Source organism: Antennarius striatus, chromosome 10 (genome assembly GCF_040054535.1).
Source record: "Antennarius striatus isolate MH-2024 chromosome 10, ASM4005453v1, whole genome shotgun sequence".
Taxonomy (NCBI): domain Eukaryota; kingdom Metazoa; phylum Chordata; class Actinopteri; order Lophiiformes; family Antennariidae; genus Antennarius; species Antennarius striatus.
Window position 1 is genome coordinate 10,119,669 of NC_090785.1, and position 14,577 is coordinate 10,134,245.

The following is a 14,577-nucleotide window of genomic DNA, read 5'->3' on the forward strand; positions in this document are numbered from 1 at the left end:
GTAGCGAAGATCAATCAATGGGAGTTTCGCATCTCTACTAAGTCCACTCAATCGATCACAGAAAAATACGTAGCTCTTCCCAGCAATAATCTGTAACGCGTTCCGAAATAAATCATAGTAGACCAGCTGTATTGGAATATAATTTTTATCAAAAGCTGGTCAGAACAGGATTTGATAAATTAACAGCGATTGAGGCCGATTTTGAGTATCACTTTTTTCGTAGGATTCGACTAGTTCGGACTGGCAAACCTCTGTCTACTGCTCAGTTCATTAATAATTCAGCAGTTTCATACCCCTAATATTATCAGACAACGCTTTGAAAGCCGCTGCCTTGGTATTCTTTCTTGTATACTCGTGAAGCATGAAGACTATCCTCCTTTTGAAGGGAAATTCACGTTAAATGTTAAATCTTTCGGCCGTCTTCTTGGAGGAATGAAATATGATTTAAGTAGATTCTTATCCGTTATCACGAATCAAACATCACTTACCCATCACCTACCTAATGAGGACACACACACACAAGTCGTCTTCGGAGATTCATGTTTGTTATTTATTCAGTTTCCTTTACAAAAACCAATCAAACTTCTGTGATCGACTGTATTTCAAGTATTGTACTGACTAGTATTATATTTATACTGTATATTTTAAAATCAAACCCCACTTCATGCCGAGCAATGGCAAGCAGGAGAAACATGGAACAAAACAGTAAGTTGAATTTTTTTGCAGTCAGTAAAATATATTTTCCAAATAAGGTTAAGATACAAATATACATTAACCGACTGTGAATGACCAACCTTCAACTGTATAAGCTAATCTTTCAAAGAAAATAAATAAACCACTTGATCAAACATGGGTATAAAATCAAGCATATGTACAGAAACTTTTTAAAAAATCTATTTCTATCGTCTTCGATGTCGCACTCTTTGTTCAAGGGAAGACATATAACTAGAGGGATACCAATCATGCTTTATTCCCCTTCTTCTTTTAAATCTCTCTGTTTCTCTGCTTTTCCTGGTCCTTCTTCCACCCTCCTCATTTCCCATCTTCATCTTTGGTGAGACTGTACACTGACCATGGAGTGGGGACCTGAAGGGGACTGCAGTGTCCACTTCTTCTTCAAGGTTCCCTCTGGATCTAACCATTAGTCCACTTTCCCGTCTGGCTTGAGCTTCTCTCCTTAGTCTCTTCACCTCCCGTCTTTCTCTGCGCTTCTCTGGCCACGTCTTCCTCCTGTCAATACGACTGCAGGTTTCCTGCTTTGTCCTGCTCCTGCCTTGTCCTGTGTGACTCTCCTCACCACTCCCTTGTCTGGGTTCAGGGTACCTCTGATCATTCAGGGATCCTGAACTCATAACCTCTGAGAACAAAGTAGTGACAATATTCCTTAAAAATAAGAACCTTGGTTGGTGGACAATAAGTTGAATTAAACACACATGATATCTGTTTCACAAACATGATGAATTGTGTTTTCTTTTAACTGCCTGGAAAATACATTTTTAAAGTGTCTTCAAAAATATTTGAGTTTTGTGAACTACGAAGATCTTAATTGAGAATCTGGGTAATTTATTACCCATTTTATATTAAACTGATAACTTGTTTGTTATCAGTTTAATATTCTCGAAACTGATAACAAACAAGTTATCAGTTTCAAGACTATTAAACAGGCTTTTGTCTTCATTAGTAGGCATGTATGATGAAACACTGAGTGAATTATCTATGCTGGTTAATTCACAAGAGGAAATATTAACAAAAATGTGATATATTTAACTGACTACTTTTTTGCAACAAAGTGAGATTATCTACATAACATCCTTGAACGGTAATAACATTTTGTTTTGACATATTGCAAATGGACATTAATGTGTTGATAGCAAAAAGCTCTGAAATGCGTGGGACAAGACTAAAAAAGGCAGATAAACTTAGACCCAACAACTGAACGGTTTCCACTGTCACTACGAAAGACTTGACCGTTGTCTATGGAACTTTATCCCGTTACCCCATCAACAAGAAACTGGAGAGAGCATCTACTTCATGTTACAATGAAAGCAAACCATGCAAAAAGACCTTTGGATCAGTAGCTTAAATTTTCCACAAATTTTCTTGTTTAAAAAAAAAAAATTACAGGTACACAAATTACAATTTATGTAAATGTTTGTTTTATTGTGTACTGAGTGTAATAGTAATGTATATCCTATAATTTTCTCCATGTTATATCACCTTTGGCTGTTTTCTGTATCCTGCATCCTTCATTTTGGAGGAGGTCTTCATTGGTGTCGTAGTGGGAAACATATGGAAGTGAAGGAGAAGTCCCACCAATCATCCTCTTTTTAGTGCACTCCTGGTACCAACAGAGAGAAAGAGGCATTAATGTGGGGGCACAGAAAGAGAAAACATGATGGATGGAAAAAGATGATGGAGAACGGTGGTGTAACAAAACCCAGGATATTGCTACATCTTGCAAGATCATTGTGTCAAAAAGTTCTAGTGTCTATAATGTGTATTCCTGGATAGTAAATTCCCATTTTTAAATTTTCTGTTGGGGGCCCTGGTAATATTTGTTAATAAAAGTGGACTGAAGACACAGGCTTTTGCTTCCAGGTCTATTGTTTTTTAAGAGTCCTTCTGTATTGAATGTTATGTCAGAATGATTGATATTTAGGGAGCATTAACTGTGGTCTCTCTCTATGAAGGACAAGACATGTTTACTCTGAGGGGCTGGTGGAGTGTGCAACCAGATGTTTGATCTGAATGAAAATTTGTCAGTGACAGAACAGTTTATTAAATATTCAGAAATGCTTAAGGTCAAATTTATTTACCTAGAGCAGTGTGCTACTGCAGAAGTCAACTCAATGAATTTTTCATCGAGTGTTCTTATAGACCTAACAATCCCTGAAGAGCAACAACTTGCCAGCATCAACAAGGTAAAAAACACACTTTTAACTGGGTGGCTGCTTGAAACCATAAATAAAGTGTTTCTGAGTCATTTCTGCCTCTCAAGAGCCAAATATTATCAGCTTACGATGTTTGTCCCTCTGATGATGTAACACAAAGAGATTCACAGACCATAATAACACAACGGTCATGCTCGGAATTGGAAGTTTAAATGCTTGAAATGCTAATGGCGTCACATGTTTTAGGCGCGTTTTTACTTTAATTTACATTTTTCCAATTGTGTCATTGAATACTAACATTAGTTAGTATTCAATGACACAATTGTTTAAAAGTAATCAAATATGTGATTTAACACTAAAATTAAGCCTGAGATTTATACAGATTTTAAATATTCTCCTTTTAGGAGGTGATCAGTAAGAAAGCAGTGACATTTTAACAATTGGTTCTAACCAATATATTCATACATTTTTAACCGGAAAACACAATGATATTACATTATCCTTGTAATAGTAGCCTCTGAGCTTCAAAACTTGAGCTGGAAGTCAGATTTAAATGGTTGCCATGCAAATATGGCAACAATGAGCTGGTATCTCCTCCAGGGTGTACCCTGCTTTTACCCATAACTTGAAAGGCAGATAAGAGAGAATTATAATCATCTCATCTATGAGAAAATTAATGGATGAATTCGAAATTTCAATAGAGAATTATGGACCAACTCATCACTCATCAAGTCAGTCAGTAAGTCACACAAAAGCATGCAACCAGTGCAGAGGGAGACATGAGAAACAGATTGAAGAATAAGACAAAAGAAGAATAAGAGATTAAGGGGAATGGCAAACGTAAGAAGGAATGAAGAGATACTAAAAGAGAAGGATTTCTTTCATTAGACACTTACATAGCCGTAATGACCCCTCTCAGAGCAGTTGAAACAGTGAGGGAGGGATGTATGTTTGAGTGAGTGGACAGGATGATGTCTGGTTGGAACCCCTAACCTTATCTGGAAAAAAATGTTTAAATGTAAAAAGGAATATAGGTGATGTCATAACACAAATCCATGAATACAAACTTTATCATTTCACCAAACGCCCACACGCATACCTACAGACAATCTGTGACCAATTCACATACGTTGTATGTTTTTAGAGGTGGGAGGAAGCCGGAGGACCCAGAGAGAACCCACGCAGACAAGGGGAAAACATGCAAACTCCGCACATCAAAACCAGAACCTTTTTGCTATGAGGCACACAACCCACTACACCCCCACGGCACTATTCTATTTAACCCAATTAAATTTGGTTTTATTTGAAAAGTTAGGTTTTGTTCTGAATGTTTTGATGTGCGATTGCAATCGTCTTGTCTAAAAGATGGATAGATGGATGGATGGATGTTTAGAAAGATTGGTGAATTCTGCTTAGTATGGGCATTAGATCAACTTCAGCTCACCGTAAAGTGGTATTGTCTCCAAGTATCAGGGCAGGTCTAAGGGAAAAAGGAGAAAATTACTGTTTACTAGCATAGCCAACGTATTGCCTGACCATAGTGAAGATGAGAAACTGTTTGTAAAGATAAAACATATCTAAAAAGAGGTCCACTTATGCCTGAGGTGAAGGAGTGTCAACAATGCCAAACCCTCAACTTTCCTTCAACATGGCAACACACTTAGGAGCAATCACATGGGCCAGCCTCAGGGGAAAGATCTGTAACTCACATCAGAGAGGTGCCCTGCCATACCACAGCGCTGGCAGTGCTGGTTCCACATCGGGGGCCTGTCACAACGTGTGAAGCCATGTGATGGAAGGCCACAGCTGGAGCAGGGGCGGCCAGGACAGTCCCTCTGGATGTGGCCCTGGGTTCCACAAAGGATGCAGATGGGACATTTCTGTTGACACAGAGACAACATGTTTCTGCTTACAGAAAAACTGAGCGTTAAAAAGTCTTCAATCAACCCGGAACTACAATGAAACATTTTTTAATTTATGGTGGCCTGTGAAGGATAGAAACATTAAAGATAAGGTAAAATAGTCAGTTCAAACAAGATTCAACATAATACGTTATAAATGAACGGTATTAAATACCATCTGTTTTACAACTTCAAAGCATAATGTCTTACAAAAGCACAGTAATATATTTACTGTTTAAGTAGTTGAAAATAAAATAGTTTGGAAACACTGAAAGATGAAGAGAAGAGTGAGCAGAGAAGAAAAAAAGAAAAGAAAAAAAAGAAAAGAAAACAGAACAGATTTGTATCTTAAGTATCTTAGACTTAAGTATCTTAAGTATCTTAGACCAAGCAAGTTTATTTTTAGAACTCTAATCTATGAGTTACATTTATTTATCAAAAATCTTAAAGGAAACATGGGCGTGTTCATTTACCTTCTGGTAGTAGCAGCTTTTGGCAAGGTGCCCTGTCTTGTTGCAGATGTTACAAATCAAAGCAAGGCCAAAATAGCGGCTGGGGAGACACCAATTATCACCAGACTAGATAAAAAGAGAACAAAAACATGACAGACACAGTTCAAAAGTCTGTTTTTGGTGTGTGCTGACAAATTAGAACACAGACAATGAATGCTTATTGATAACTATCCTCAGTACACAAAACAGTTTGTTTTAATATTTTTTTCAAAAATATCATTGAGAAATATTTTAAGTGTAACACATTTTCTATATATGAATAAAATTCAAAAAAATGGAACAAAATTTGTTTTAAATGTTTGACTATATAAAAAAAATGTAAATAAAATAAAATAAAATGAAAATACAGTCCATCTCAACACATACTTCAGGTAAAACTACAGCAGAAGGCTGATACCTGAAAATAAATGCATATTATGTTACCTTGTCTTTCTCTGATACAAGCCAGGCATCCTTTGCTTTTCCATCTATAAAACAGAGAATGAGAAACAAAAAACATTGAGTTGTGTAGACACTAATGAAGTATATTGTCTAATAAAAGCCAATGCATTCTCAAGCCTGAAGCTTCTCACAATAACCAACTTTGCTGAAACAAGTGCTCCTGTAACCAGTTGGCATTTCATGAATATTCCTATGTACAAACGTACACTTTCCAAAAAGTTTACACATTCAAAAAAAGTTGATTATGAGAGGACTGCAAGGAAGTTAAGACACCAAAAAAATACTATTATCTAGAATACAGTGGTGGGCGGTCAGGGCCAGCAAGGCCTTCTCTGCTGGTCTAACATAAAAAGAAATCATGATATTTATGATAACAGTTAATTATATTTTAATGCATTTCCTTTAAATACATATATTCAAATATGTGTATAAATTTATAATTCTACATTTGGATGTATGACATAGACCAAAAGTGGGTCAGTGTTCTATTTTAGGTTAGAGAGGTTTTATCCAATCAGAATTCAGCTAGCTTGTGTTGCCAGGTTGAATGAAATCTGCCCAGGGCCTTCAGAATCTAGAGTGCAGGTTTCCCTGCACTGTGAGTGAACGGGAACATATAGTTAATAGACAGATGAGATAGCCAATCAGATCACGAGTTGGTGAGGCTAAGGCCTTCTAGCTGGCCTCACGTTCACCTGAGATGTACGTGTCGTGTGATTGGATACTCACTCTGAGAAGGCGGCCCTATGCAGACGCACATTTGAAGAGAAGCTCTATTGAGAGGACGGTCCGATCCCTGAAGGAGCTAACTTGTTCTAGCTAACCTGTTCTAGCTAACGGAGAGTTTTTGAGGACAGAAAGAAGAATGGATTTTGTGTTTAAATAAGCCGTTTAAACAGCTGTTTCGGTGATTACAAGAATTTTATTTATATGATTTTTAATATTTAATGTTTTTGTAATTCAATTTAATTTATATCAAATCAATTGTAACGAAATAAAATGACAAATAAACTAAAAAAAAAATCTTGCTCTTTTGCGATGCGTGTAAATAATGTGGCACACTTACTCAGCTGTGTGATTGTGGTGGAAATACACAAAGAGGCTTGTTTCCCTACTGGAAAATAGCTCATTTTATACATTGACTAGTTGACTACATCGGTGGCAGTGGTGGGAGCAGCTTATAGTATTATAGTTTGTATTTATTCACGTTTGACTAAATAGAACATAACTGAAGGCCTAGGTGTGAAATGCACAGCCTGCCACTGCTAGAATGTACTGTATATATTCAGTATTGCTAGAAGAAAACTAAAAACATCCGATCTGACGCCTTTATTGTTCATAAGCTAAAAAGAGCTTATTTATTTTGACATACCAGCATTCTGTGAAGCGTCCTCTTGCAAGATTATTGTACATTGTACTGTACGCTACTGTGCTGGTGGCCCTTATAACATCACCATAGCACACACTCCAACGCATTGATGGATTGATTGATTTATTGATAGACTGATTGATTACAAATAATTAATGCAGATTAACTTGAATTATTTGTGTATTATTTGTAACAATTATATGAATATTATTATAATACATATTCTTAATTGTGACTTCATTTGTTAAGTACTAGTTGACTAAATATTTTAAAAACGTCAGCTTGATATTTGATGTTCATCAAATCTGCTGTATGTTAACCATGTATTAGCAACATCTTTACAAAACATGCGTGGTGGCAGTTAGAAGGTTGGCAGTGCTTTTCCTGATGAAATAACCAACCAAGCAACAAGTAACCTAGGAGCAAAGATCCAAGGATTGATTACATGTCAAAAAAGATCAAGAAATAAGAAATAACGAGGAATAAGAAAGATATAATAATACAGTAAAGCTAATAAGATGGAATGATTTTGCAGGGCCGCGACTTGGTGAAAGTTTGTGAATTGTCAGGAGAAGCATTGTACACTCACTAAAATATCTCTGCATAACTTTATGTAAAAGTTAAATGTGGAGAAAAAAATCTATCCGCGCACAACTTTATACATATCGTTAAAACAATGTCCATCTATTGCTATCAATTACTTTAACCCTCATGCAGTTACTGGGTATGATGAAGTGATCAGTTGATGTATTGGTGTTTTCTGTTTCTCTCCAGGCAGAATTATCCAAAAACTACTAATCATTCTTCTAATAAAGTTGAATTTTCACTGACAGAAATATTAATAATAAATTATATTCTGATGTTGGACAGGGTTAGATGGAGGCTATTTATTTGCTGTGGCGACCGCTGAAGGGAAAAGCTGAATGGAAAAGAAGTATTCTGATGTTGACTCATTGGATAAAAAAGCTGGTTCAACTTTAGAGTGCACTACATGTGAGCAGAGCAGAAATTACATCGTGATCTATACAAAATATGTATGCCAAGCTTAATTTAGGTACCGAATAGAATGAATGAGATCATTAGTCTCACCTTCTTCTCCAGAATCCTCCTCATCGCTGTTCCAGTAGCTCAAGTTGAGCTGGATGTTCGAGTCTCCCAACTGCGCATCTCTTCCGAGGATCATCCACTCCTCGATGTCCTGGTCCTCCTCCTCCTCCTCTGAGTCTACACTGGGGATGGTTCCGCTCGTCTTGGCGTTTCCAGAGGGAAACGCCAAGACGAGCGGAGGAGAACTTTCTCTTCTCAACCGTGAAAACTGGTAGTCCTGTTGACTGAACTTAACCTCTCCGTCATCTTCTGAACTACCGGAGTCCTCGAAAAAGAAGAGCTCGTTTTTACCAACACCCTCATCACAGATGTCTTCATTGTCTTTCATATAGTCCATAGCATAAACTGAACAGCACCAACCAACGATCGCTCACTGCATTGCTATCAAAAAAAGTGGCGATTGATCATTTATCACATTTTTTTATCAATAGCAGACACCTCAGAAACATTCGTTTTTGTTGGTGAGGTATTCATAAAACGTATCATTACGAGGTTTATGGGCAAACATGTGACACGTGGGTAGGTGGGTTACCACCAGGCTAACCGGCGCTATGCTAACTCATAATCGCGCTGTTGTAGCAGACTGGTAAATTAGATAAATTACTAAACCATGTGGAATTGATCTTAAAAACCAACCCCTGCTCTTACAGGTTTCACTTCACCTCATGAGGTCACGCTGCCTGTATTATGTTTCCCTTCCATACATGTGAAAGGGCTGTCAACTTTGCTATTTGTACTGTATTACTAGTCACTCTCATTCCTGTTAACAAGTTTGTAAAGCGTTACCCCCAGTTTCCGGCGCTGACATGTTGGTCAACCAAAACTGATTCCGGAGTTTTAAAACTACCTCAGTGAGTACTATCGAAGGTGCAGGTAGGTATCGGTTATGACGGCCCACATTTTTATAAGCATTTGTACTGTGTTAGTTGTAGACGGTCACTAAATGGTTCCTACGTTTAAAGGATATTGGAAATTATTTATATTGTCCGCAGCTGGGAGATAGTGGCAAGCAAAGGGCAAAGGATTTCATGTAATATATTATTGTTTGTTTTTGTTGATTTTTTTCAAAACAAATAAACAATATATATCTCCGCAGTAACAGATAGATGTTAAATTGTTTTGAATGAAATATCAGTCAGAGACTGATCAAAATGGTGTTATTTGGAGGGAGGTGGTGTTACAGTTTTTTTGTGCGTGTTGTTGTTTGGTTGGTTGCTTTGCTTTGGTTCTGTGGAACTATTGGATTCGGATAGTCCATTTCTAAGCCTACAATTTTCTAAAACTTCCCAAAATCCCTCTTTGATCACCTGAACTAGAGTAATATCGCGCGTTGAAGCGCGTGCACGCGTGGTTGTCATCCAATGGCAGGATCGCGGCGCTGTCCCCCGCCCAGGTGCTGCAGGCAGGTTGCTGTTCCACAAAAACATGCGAGACGATATCGTACAGTATCCATTTGCAAACTTTTTTTGAGCGTTTATCGTCTGACCAAGAATGAGATATTTGTTCGGAGAATCCAGCTGCCAATCACCCCGTTCAGTCATGATGGACCTACGCTTTGCACAGGTGCCGCTCACAGTTACGCACAGTAAGTAAAGATGTGTCTCACTGGATTAAAGTTGGGATATATCAGAGCGATTTGAATGATTTTTAAATGCGAGTCTGTCAGTTCTGAGGCTAAAATACAATTGCATGGTGGTTACTTTTTATCGGTGTTTCTTTGCTGCGCTCCGGCGCACAGGGCACGGTGGAGTGAACCAGCTCGGCGGGGTGTTCGTGAACGGGCGCCCGTTACCGGACGTGGTCAGACGGACCATCGTGGAGCTCTCGCAGCAGGGCGTTCGTCCCTGTGACATCTCCCGCCGGATGCGCGTGAGTCACGGCTGTGTCAGCAAAATACTGACCAGGTAAATATAATGTCATTTACTTTCATTTTTATTCAGTAAAACATCTATGGTTGTTTTAATAGATATGATTTTGGAGTAGATGTAGAACTAAATAATCTATAAGCCTTTTACAATATACTGTAATCAGTTTATGTTCACACACTGGCTTCTTAAAATGTTCTTATGTAATCTGGAACTGTAAAACTAGTTTCACTTAAATGCATGAATGTATTTTGCCTACATTATTTTCATGTATTATAGGCTAACAGTTAAATATGTATATATCTGTATAAATTCTAGTTGTATTTTAACTAATAGGCCTGTGTGCACCATTTACTCACAGCAGTATTGTGGGATCAAATCCAGACCTGGGGTCTTTTCAATCTTTGTGTGGTGTTGTGTTCTTCCTGTGTCTGCATGGTGTTCAGGCTAATGCCCACAGAACAAGACAACCTTGTGACTTAATAACCCATGGGTGTAAATATCAATGAGTTGATTGTTTGTCTCAAGTAAAGTTAGCTCTGTGATGAACTGGGGTCACCTCATGGCATACCTCAAATTATAGAGAACTGATGGATAGTTAGGATTATGCCTGTTCATCCCAGCATTTATTTTTCCGAAATTACTTTATTGGTGATAAAAATTTAATATAAAGGCCATGTGCTTTTTTTGCTTTTTGAATCTATATTTGCATTTTATTTATTCCAACAAATATGTATGGAAATATGTTGTTAACCCTCTTCACAACTATGAACGTTGTGAATTCAGGTTCAATGAAACAGGAAGCATCAGACCAGGAGTGATTGGAGGTTCAAAGCCAAAAGTTGCAACTCCCAGAGTCGTGCAAACGATCCTCCATCTGAAGCGCACCAATCCCAATATATTTGCTTGGGAGATCCGAGACAGGCTGCTGCAGGAGAGAGTGTGTGACAAAGACAGTGTGCCCAGTGTCAGCTCCATCAACAGGTATCAATCTCGTGTGTGAGTATGCTTTCAAAATGCAGTCTGCTTCCAATACACAAGATAAGTAACATAAATAACTGAAGTTAAGATACTGTACAGTAAATGATGGTTGCATGATCCAAGAGTGACGTCACACTTTCTGCATGCATGTTTAAATCTGTGATTCCCTGTTCTTTATTTTGATAGCTGGCGGGCTGTACTGCATGTTAGTGTATGTGAAGGTGCATGTTAGTGTGTGTGAGTTCCTCCCCACCCTGTTTCAACTTGGCAGCCTGGTAAGAAATTTTATTGTACATAGCCAAACCACACACTAGAATATCATGATAAAATAGGCTGTGCAGTGAAAACCTTTTGGTACAGTGGATGGTTTGTTTTTTACCAATTTTTAAGGAACACATAATAGTGGCCGCAAAGAGACAGCCTTTCCTGTTTTAATACAGTGCACTAAAATACTCCTGAAAACATCTAATGCCAGTTAATGCATATAACTGTATTACAAGTAGTTCCTTGTGATTTTGCAGAATCATCAGAAACAAAGTCCAGTCTGAGTCTTTTGAAGCAGGTAAGTTTATCTGTTCCATGTATTCTTTCACTAACTGCATCTCTCTTATGTTTACTATCATTAATGTCTGTCCCCTGTAGCATCGTCTTCTAGGGGAACTGTTTATTCCTCTGAGTCCAAGTTCTACATCAGTGGAATTCTAGGAATCAGGAAATGCAACAGCAAGGAAGGTAAAAGAACCTGTGTGTGTGTGTGTGTGTGTGTGTGTGTGTGTGTGTGTGTGTGTGTGTGTGTGTGTGTGTGTGTGTGTGTGTGTGTGTGTGTGTTTGTAGATTTATTTCTACTTGATTTTCAGCTGCTGATGTGTCATTTTAAGCTTCAGCACTTTCTTACTGTTATAAAACAAGAGACTTTTATCTATTAGGAATTGTTTCAAAAACAAATAGTAAGACCTAACGCTTGATTAAACGTGTCGTGTGAATGGATGCTTTTTCAGAGCAGACACAGAGATTCCAGGGTGCTCTTTGAGGTAAACCAAACAGCTGACTAATGAGTGAAGCCGGTGGTCCTGCCTTCATATTACTTTAATAAAACAACATCCACAGCAGGAGATCCACCTCCCCGCCCCAGGGTTCTGTCCTCTCAGTCAGCAGGCTCTCCCCTCCCCTCCCCTCTACCTCTCATTACAGCCCCATTTCACCTCCAACCCTCCATCACTGAACCCATTAGGTTAGGAGGCTGCGTAGATAAATATGCACATTTACAGCTAGGCATACATACATGCACATTTTGTCATCCTGATAATTAGGACAAAGTTATGATTGTAGTCGGGGGGGCAGTAGAGGTACGCCTGAACCTGGACAGAAGCTGTTTTGTTTTCTAGGAGAAGAACTCCCCTGCTACCAAAACCAGACACAGTCCTGGAGGCGGTCTGACCCATGTATCACTTCTTTTTCCAGTCTTACATTTTACCCCTCCCTGCCTGGTACTCATAATTCAAACTTCTTAGGTCAGTAAGTGACAAAATGTTGACTAATCTCCAATGTGAATTCAGCTTTAATATGTTTATCAAAGGGTTGCTCCTCTTCTTTTTAGGACCACCATGTCATTACTGCTGAACTGCGCTGCAAAATACCTCAGAGGAAAGCATAGCATCCCCTTGGTACCAAGACCAGGACATTTCCAAGCCTTTTTTTAACCAAACGTGTTGTCATTACAAATGACAGAAACATAAATTATGATTACAAGCATGTTGGAATAAAATTGAGTCGAAATACAGCTTTTACTGTCATATTTTCAATATATAACACATACCTTTGTTGTACATTTGTCACAGGCTAATAGCGCATCATCAGTCCAACATATTATCCCCCATCCCTGTCACCCCTGCGGCCATTTTCTGCTCAGTCGGTGGTGAAAGGGGAGCACCATTATGGGCCACATGATAGAGAGCAGTGGCTGTTTTCTCTCCTTAGCGCCCGTCTCCCCAGCCTCGCCTACAGCATGAGGGATTAAAGGAGGAGATAGGTGACGCCAGAGGGACCAGCAGGTGGTATCACTCCAAAGGAAGCATGTGGAGAACATACATATTGTGGGAAATGTTTTTATAGTGCTTGTTTACCATATTCTACATTTGTATTCCTACTTTAAGGGAGAATTCAAACATCCTAAATGGAGCAGAGTCATCATTATCATCAATAATAAATGAAGGGGGAATATATGAATGTGTTTATTCCATCTCATCCATATATCTATTCAAAGATCATGAGTCAAAAACATTTAGTTTTGTCAAGAATCTTTGTATATACATCGAGCATGAAGCTATGTTTATTATCATGTGGGGGGGCTCTTTTCTTTGTTTTGGTTCCATTCCCATGGTGATAAGTTAGACCCTTTCTGCCAATGGGTAGTTTTGTTTCGGGAAGGTTCTGAAATACTTTTCAATACTTCGAAAGAAACATTCCACAACCTGAAGAATGAAGTGGAGCTTTTTGCTATTTCGGAATATTTTCTTTGTTTCTGCAGTTACCTTTTGAAGTATAATTTTCTGTAATTGTTTGTACTCACAAATGCCAGGGAGGCAACTTCACTGATTTGAAAATTTCATTCTTATTGTTTTATTATTTCAACTTTATACAGACATAAAATTAACAGCTATTCCTGTCATGGTTTGGTGTGGCAGTTATCATGATGAGGCTTTTTAAGCCTAGCTCAATGAGAGCTAGGTGCTGGGTCGTTTCTCTTGTTTGGTTCCTGAAAGTCTGTTATGTTTCTTGCCTGTCTGGAGAATTCTTTCAGTTTTGAATAAATCATGGATGGAAGATTCGCTTTTGGTGTCCTGCACTTGGGTCCATATCCCGCCTCTCGTGACAATTCCAGTGAAAGAGTGGAAGCTTATTGACTCTGAATGAAGTCTTAAAATGTTAAGTTGGTTTTGCTTTGATTTGACTGAACTTCTATCTTCTATTAGTGAAGCACCCATGTTTAATAAGGCTCTTATATCTCACACATGTGTACAGTATGTGAATAAATTTAGCTTGGACTTTGAATTGTTTGCTTGTTCCTTTAGGCCCTGTTGTTTATACAAGGCCTTGGCCTGTAAAAACAATCGGTCCCAATAAAAAATGGATCCATTAACTCTGTAACTTCTTTTTCCATGAGACAGGGGGTTTTCTTCTGCCTTTCTCTAATCATTTGTGAACCTACTAAAAGTGTGCATGTGCGCAGACACAAACACGATCATTGCGTTTTGTTTGTAATATAAAACGATATATTATCTGCGGGTTCGAAGAATTGATTGGTTTTTATTTACATATTGCAGTTGGAAAATATTTGTAATTCCTTCTTCATAAACCGTTGCAGCATTTTTTCATTCACAGAGTCCAAATATCACTAAGATTGGTGGTGAAAGGGGGCGGCTTATCAGGTCAGGTTTATAGGCCAGCAATAAGATTTATCAAAGGTAAATTTATTGCTGCTTTGAGAGCTGGAGGGACAAAATGAAGTAG

At 38.3% G+C, this 14,577-nt stretch overlaps 2 protein-coding genes across 7 annotated transcripts; one reads left to right on the forward strand and one right to left on the reverse strand.

Annotated features, from left to right (window-relative positions):
* Positions 1 to 516: 516 nt before the first annotated feature.
* Positions 517 to 8,999, reverse strand: LOC137602600 (zinc finger CCHC domain-containing protein 7-like). Of its 3 annotated transcripts, none has more exons than XM_068325467.1 (9): positions 8,884 to 8,903; positions 8,204 to 8,475; positions 5,728 to 5,771; positions 5,266 to 5,370; positions 4,601 to 4,771; positions 4,336 to 4,371; positions 3,788 to 3,889; positions 2,218 to 2,338; positions 517 to 1,357 (listed from the first exon to the last, which is right to left on the reverse strand). In XM_068325467.1, the coding sequence occupies exons 1-9, from the start codon at positions 8,886 to 8,888 to the stop codon at positions 900 to 902; spliced, it is 1,314 nt and encodes a 437-aa protein (XP_068181568.1). In that variant the 5' UTR covers positions 8,889 to 8,903; the 3' UTR covers positions 517 to 899. The 3 variants fall into 3 exon arrangements, with proteins under 3 accessions (XP_068181568.1, XP_068181567.1, XP_068181569.1); XM_068325468.1 differs by having other exon boundaries at positions 518 to 1,357; positions 8,204 to 8,486; positions 8,870 to 8,983; XM_068325466.1 differs by having other exon boundaries at positions 8,204 to 8,999.
* Positions 9,000 to 9,391: 392 nt separating this feature from the next.
* On the forward strand, positions 9,392 to 14,070 carry LOC137602601 (paired box protein Pax-5-like). 4 transcript variants are annotated; one of them, XM_068325471.1, is made up of 7 exons: positions 9,392 to 9,806; positions 9,960 to 10,125; positions 10,873 to 11,085; positions 11,589 to 11,629; positions 11,710 to 11,799; positions 12,529 to 12,578; positions 12,665 to 14,070. In XM_068325471.1, exons 1-6 carry the CDS (start codon positions 9,713 to 9,715, stop codon positions 12,576 to 12,578), a joined length of 654 nt encoding a protein of 217 aa, XP_068181572.1. In that variant the 5' UTR covers positions 9,392 to 9,712; the 3' UTR covers positions 12,665 to 14,070. The 4 variants fall into 4 exon arrangements, with proteins under 4 accessions (XP_068181572.1, XP_068181573.1, XP_068181570.1 ...); XM_068325469.1 differs by having other exon boundaries at positions 9,396 to 9,806; positions 12,453 to 12,578; XM_068325470.1 differs by having other exon boundaries at positions 9,397 to 9,806; positions 10,873 to 11,070; positions 12,453 to 12,578.
* The last annotated feature ends 507 nt before the right edge of the window (positions 14,071 to 14,577 follow it).